The sequence below is a fragment of the Aplysia californica genome, unplaced genomic scaffold (genome assembly GCF_000002075.1).
Source record: "Aplysia californica isolate F4 #8 unplaced genomic scaffold, AplCal3.0 scaffold00573, whole genome shotgun sequence".
Lineage (NCBI taxonomy): Eukaryota > Metazoa > Mollusca > Gastropoda > Aplysiida > Aplysiidae > Aplysia > Aplysia californica.
The window spans coordinates 375803-382013 of NW_004797843.1; the positions used below are offsets into that span (position 1 = coordinate 375803).

A 6211-nucleotide genomic window follows, 5' to 3' on the forward strand; every position below is an offset into this window, starting at 1 on the left:
GCTTGATGGCGCTGCCTCAGGCTGACAATGACAGAGTGTGACACTGCAAGCCTTCTGGTGACTTTTCGGGCTCCAACTCCACCCTGCAGCCATTCCATGGCTCTGGCACGATCAAAGTCTCCCAGCTTTCGTCTTTGTGGCATGTTGATGCGATACTGGATTTTGAGCAAACGGCGGCTTATATTGCCACCAAAGTGAGCGCAGGTGGGGACCGTACGTCCGTTTATGACGTGCAATAGAAATTTTAATTGAGGAATGTCCGTAGTGTCGCACACAAGTCGTGGGTTCGGGGGGTTCGAGCCTCAGCTCGGTCTGACGTTGTGACCTTGGGAAAGACTGACACTTTACACGAATTTCCCATTTGGTTTGGTCCTTTCGGAGATGGACGTTAACCTCGGAGGTCCTGCCTCTTAAATAACCTAATACATGTAGTGTTGATAGGGGCGTTAAACCTGTACCATTTCACCATTTATTTACGGCAGCTGCATTTTCTCGGGGACCATAGTCTTGCCCTGTTTAGTTTTTAGTTTTAGTAAGAGTTTTACGGCACTTGCAACACAATAAAGTCATATACACATGCCGATGATTAGAGGTGTTACAAGAGAGTAACAAAAACAAAAAGGAGGAGAGATAAGGAAGAAAGATGTTTGATAGGAAAGAAAGAGCAACCCATACCAGAGAACCCGCCAACCACCCACTATTGTCCTGTCAAAGTCACAGACTGTTCAGCTCAAATAGAGACACATTGGTGTTTGTTCAGAAATAATGGTTGGGAGAAGTGTTTGTTCAGAAACAAGGGTTGGGAGAAGAAGCAAGCAGACTTTCCTTGTACATTCGGATGTATGTAGGGGTCGAATGAAACTCTAACAAACAGGATAAGCTGATAGTGAGGCGTGCGGACAAACTGAGTTACTTCTCGCAACCCACAAATGGAGATATGGCCAAAAATTGACACGAGGGTCAAACCCGTAGATTTTCTAGTGATGCCATACTCTTGTACTATAACCTGTCTTTTATTATTTTTCATACTTATAAATTGTAAAAACTTCACCTCTATATGCGTGATGTATCCTTTTCCTTAAGGCTTGAAGCTGAGAAGTAACTCATTTTGTCAGCACGCTTCTAAGAAAGAACTCGGGTACAAGAGCTGAACTTACCGTCGTGTAATAACCAAGTACTTGACCTCCAGAATTTGGATTTGAATGTAGAACTGGGGTCTTAGGAAGACGGGTGCTCCATGCTTCATCACCCCTCTTCGTAGACGGGTCCATTTCAGTGTGGGCAGGCTGATTGTCTCCATCATCAGCTGGTTGTTGTAGTGTGTGATTATCTCCATCATCAGCTGATAATTGTAGTGTGTGATTGTCTCTGTCTCCATCATCAGCTGGTTGTTGTTGCATCTGAAAGGGTCACACAGGCTGCTCCTCCTGCCTTCACCAGGCTGCACTCCTTTCTCCATCACAATCTTCTCCTTCCTGAAAGAGTCCTCTCCATGGCTCGAGAATAAGCAGAATATCCCTGTGAAATCAGTGAAGTGAAAAACCGACTTGAGAAACAAGGGTTGTGAGAAGCAAGCGGACTTTTCTTGTACATTTCCATGTATGTCGGGGTCAAATGAGAATCCGGATACATGTACTAATGAGAGGCGAACACCTTAACCTATAGACCACGAGAGCTCTTAAATAACCTAATTGTGTTGATTGGTGAATTAAACCTATACCACATGCTCATATGACCGTGTGCACTTGCGAGCGCCGTAAAACACTTACCAACCACCCCCCCAACCACCCCTCCAAACAAAACAAGACAAAACAAATCCAAACATACATTTTGACCATTTTCCCCAAACCGTTGTCCACAACTCACCGATCCACCAGTCAACCAGCTGTTTTGTTGTAATGCGGTACTCGGCTCACTGTTTCATTTACTGTATTTTTAAGCAACGATCTTTTGTTTGGTTGTTTTGTCTATTTGTTTATTTCGTTTTGTTCGTTTGTTGTCTATTTGTTTGTCTGCTTGTTTGTTTATTTCTATTTGATTGTTCGTCTATTTGTTTGTTTGTTGGGTTTTTTTACAGTCGATTATATCTTCGATACATATGAATCAGTTTAGTATATAACCATAGTGTTCTGGTAAAAAAAAAATTGTGATTAATATAATATGACATGTGTATCTAGCCTATACTAAGTCAGTTGTTTTTTGCTGTTGTTGTTTGTTTTTGTTTTCTCTTTGGGGGGTGTAGTGGTGGAAGGTGGCGGTGTCTATTCAAAATAAAATGAAGTTAATCCTTTCGTTGGAGTTTCTTAAATTGTAGCTAGAGGTTTATGTTTGAAACCAGATTCAGTGGAGAGACAGATGTCAGTAATTAGTTGAGACAAAATTTGAAAACTTGACACTTTTGAATTGTAAAAAGAAAACAACTCTTTACTCTTTTTTCTGGATCAGAAGCAGTAGAAGCCTATATGGTCGCTTTTAAGCACAAGGGGGCTATCCCGAAAAAAATTATGTTTTGAGAAAATCGAATGTAAAGTTTTTGGACCCTTGTCCAGTTTCTTTAAAAGACAAGGAGAGTTTTCTCTATAACCAAACAAATATACACACCAATGAAACCAAACTTCTCCTATAAGTAGGGCAATGAACACTTTTGGTGTAGGTCAATATTTCTGGAAACCCCCGAAATCAGGCTTGTCCTTAAAAGCGACCATATAATATATCTAGTCAATATCAAAATTGACAACTGCCAAACTCTTTGTGAAACTTTGAGAGATCCTCCACTTATTATTGTAAACTGCACTCTGAATAAATTTTCTTTACAGTATACATTGCTTTTCGTTTTGCGTGTTTTTCCTTCCATGTGTTAAACGTGTTATTTTTGTATTAGACTTTTTAAATAAGTGTTTTACGGCGCTCGCAACTGCATAATGTCATAAGACGAGCGCGCGGGACACACCAAAACATTTACAGTCGGTACGAAATTTTTGATTTTGTCCGGGTGGCGGCCGAAGCCTACTCTTATCGATTTTAGACCACCAAGTGATCTTTGATGTGCGCAGCTTGAATACGGGACAGACTTTCACGCTAAATAAACTACTGTCCCGCAAAAAACACTACCATCAGATGTACGTAAAGTACATTCACTACCATCACGCAAAATCCACTATCGTTTGTGTTTATAGCATAGGCCTTCACGTCAACATCACTATTTCTGGCTAGATATATATCAATGAGTTCACTCTCTTTCAAGCAAAAATTACTATTCAAGTAGATCTATGCTAAAAAAAACCCCAATAGATCTATCCCGATCAATGATCACGCTAAATAAACTACTATCCAAAAAAACCCAATAGATTTAGATCTAGATCTAGATCAACCACCAGATGTACGTATATTATTCTTAGCCTCAGGCAATATATTATACAATCACACAAACCCCACTATTTTCGGCTTCTCACGCCGAATTCACTTCTACAGAGACTTAAAAAAACACACACTCATATTATTAAGGATCGTATTGTGAGCAATTTGCAATCATCTACAAATGTATTTCGTGGATGAATCTTGCAGTTGCCATGGTAACGGTGGTCATAAAGGAAAATGAACCATTTTGGCATGTTTTTTTTAATCTAAAAAAGACGAGACATCAAAAGGTTATACAGTTACATGTATCTTATAGCGACACCACTCTGCCCCCACATTTCAGTGTAAGCTACTACTAGTACTAGTGCTTTCAGCGCTGCCAATATGACTATGGTAGTGTTTCTTGCATAGAGTGATTTTAGCTCAAGGATAGTGTCTTTGGCGTAGCCGGAAATAGTGTTTTTGGCGTGAAGGTCTGTCCTATAAACACTACTGATAGTGCTTTCAGAGTTGCCAAAATGACTATGGTAGTGTTTCTTGCATGGAGTGATTTTGGCTTATTACACCGGCCCAATGTAAATAAGAAATCGGATTGTGCCAGTTTGTCATGCAGAATTGTTTTGAGCAAGTGTTGTCGTGCGGAATGCAGACTTGAATTATTATTATTATTATTATTTATTATTATTATTATTATCATTATTTTTCTTCTTCTTCTCCTCCTCCTTCTTCTTATTATTATCACCATCAAAATGTAATGTAGTTTAACTCAAGCTTATAGATCTTCGCCTTATTTAGAAAGAAAGTAAACTTATGAAGTTCTATATATATAATATAAATATATATATATATATATGTGCGCGCGCGTGTGTGTGTGTGTATGTGTTTGTGTATGTGTGTGTTCGTGTGTGTGTGTTTGTGTGTGTGTGTGTATGTGTGTGTGTGTGTGTGTGTGTGTGTGTGTGTGTGTGTGTGTGTGTGTGTGTGTGTGTTTAGCATCACAATGACATCAACATTTGTTATAATAAGTATTATTCAGTTGTAGTATAAACGCAAGTTTCATTTTTAATTTTGGCGAGTCGTGGGTTTGCAGTTGCAGTGGTTATTGAGACTTTCGGAAGAACGATGCACCTAGGTAAAACTTAAAGCAGCTGAAACTTGCTGGAGCCAACACTAGATTCTAACCAAAAGCCAAAATTTCTCTTTGTAAAAAAAACAAACGTGCATGTCTTGTCATCGCATTTTTTATAATTAGAATAAAGTAAACTCATAGTGTTGATGGGGGCGTTAAACCCATACCATTTCACTATTGTAAAGTAAACTCGAATCTTTTTAACTTGGAACTGACTGACTGAAAATAAAGTTGATACCACGGTTAATATTATAGACACATTTGAGAATTTTGTTGCGTGTCAAAACGAGTAACAGCCAAAGACCTTGCAAACCTCCTTTTTTTTTTAACGTGATAGAGTAAACGGCTAAATCGTAATAACTCTTGGCTGTGACTGAAATAGCTGAGCTCGTGGGAAAAATCTGGCAACTGCCTCGCGGTTTCGCGCCATCAACACGAAATGAAGGCTTGCGCGGACGCATGCGTCAATTCGTGAACATGAATATTCATTCACGTTATGGAGAGTATGGCGTGGCCCTATGAAAGTAATTGCGCAGTTCTGTTTTGTCTTTGCTTTTTACCTATGATCGTACTCTTCATAAAACAACTTTGATGAAAACTTCAATTTTATTAGCCTATAATAAAACTAGATTTGAAACAATAAAATCATTGTTATAGAATTTTCTCAGGACTTAAAAAAGAAGAAGAAAAGACTGTAATGGCACTGAGGATATTGTCAAAGAGGTTGTAATAGTACTAAAAGTCGTCTCTGTGACGTCACGTGATGATTTTGAAAACAAGGCCTTGTCTTTTAGATTCATTTTTGGAAGGAAAATGTTGCTGAAAGAACACATGATTCAGTTGGTGGTCAGCGGGTGCTCTGGTGTGGTTTGCTCCTCCATTTCTATGAAACATATTATATCGTCCTCATTTCTTCTCCTTTCTGTGTTTGTTATTCTCTTGTAACACCTCTAATCTTGGGCACTTGTTTGACCTTATTGTATTGCAAGAGCCATAACACTCTTACTATGACTAACACACAGACACACATACACACACATACACACGCACACAAATGACACACACGTACACGCACATATTCAAACACACACACACACACACACCACACACACACATACACACACACAAAAGACATGCGCAAAGAAGTTTTCAATTTATTTAATATTTAATGAATGGCAGGGTATGGGGATGTACTTTTATCTACACATATAAAATTAATAATATAATATATATATAGACATGGCACTGTGCTTTGGTCAGATCATGGCTCTTCCTAACTTTGACAACAGTTCTGTCGCTAGCGGTCTGTTGTTGTGGTCAGTCACTGGTCACCCAGCGCTCACTTTCCCTCCCCTAGCCCCTCCAGCCACCCCCTCATCGCCTCGTTCACAAGCTGAGGCGAGTCGTTCTGGACAAAGTGACCGGAATCTTCCAGCCGCTTGACCTCCATCTTGGGGCACCTGTTCTTCATCTCGGCCACGAGGTCAATGTGCAAGGCCACGTCCTTGACCCCCCAGATCAGGAGCACGGGCATGACGTAGTCCATGTCGAAGCGCACCTGGCGGGACTTGGTGAAGGCGGCGCGGTACCAGTTGATGGGCGGCGTGAGGGCGCCCGGCTGGGAGAAGGTGTATTTGTAGGCGGCGATCTCCTCCTGGTTCACACTCTGCTGGGCGGCGCTGGACAACTCCACGGCCGAGCTTTTCAGACTTTTGAAGAGGCTGT

The 6211-nt window shown here is 40.4% G+C and overlaps 1 protein-coding gene across 2 annotated transcripts in view; it reads right to left on the reverse strand.

Annotated features, from left to right (window-relative positions):
• Positions 1–5628: 5628 nt before the first annotated feature.
• The window catches only part of LOC101856532 (epoxide hydrolase 1), a 7886-nt gene continuing 7303 nt past the window's right edge, over positions 5629–6211 (reverse strand). Inside the window, exon 4 of one of the 2 annotated variants that reach the window (XM_035972074.1) lies at positions 5629–6173. In XM_035972074.1, the coding sequence (XP_035827967.1) occupies positions 5826–6173 (348 nt within the window). In that variant the 3' untranslated portion in view covers positions 5629–5825. Of the gene's footprint in view, positions 6197–6211 lie in introns of both variants that reach the window. The other variant, XM_035972073.1, reaches the window with a different exon arrangement.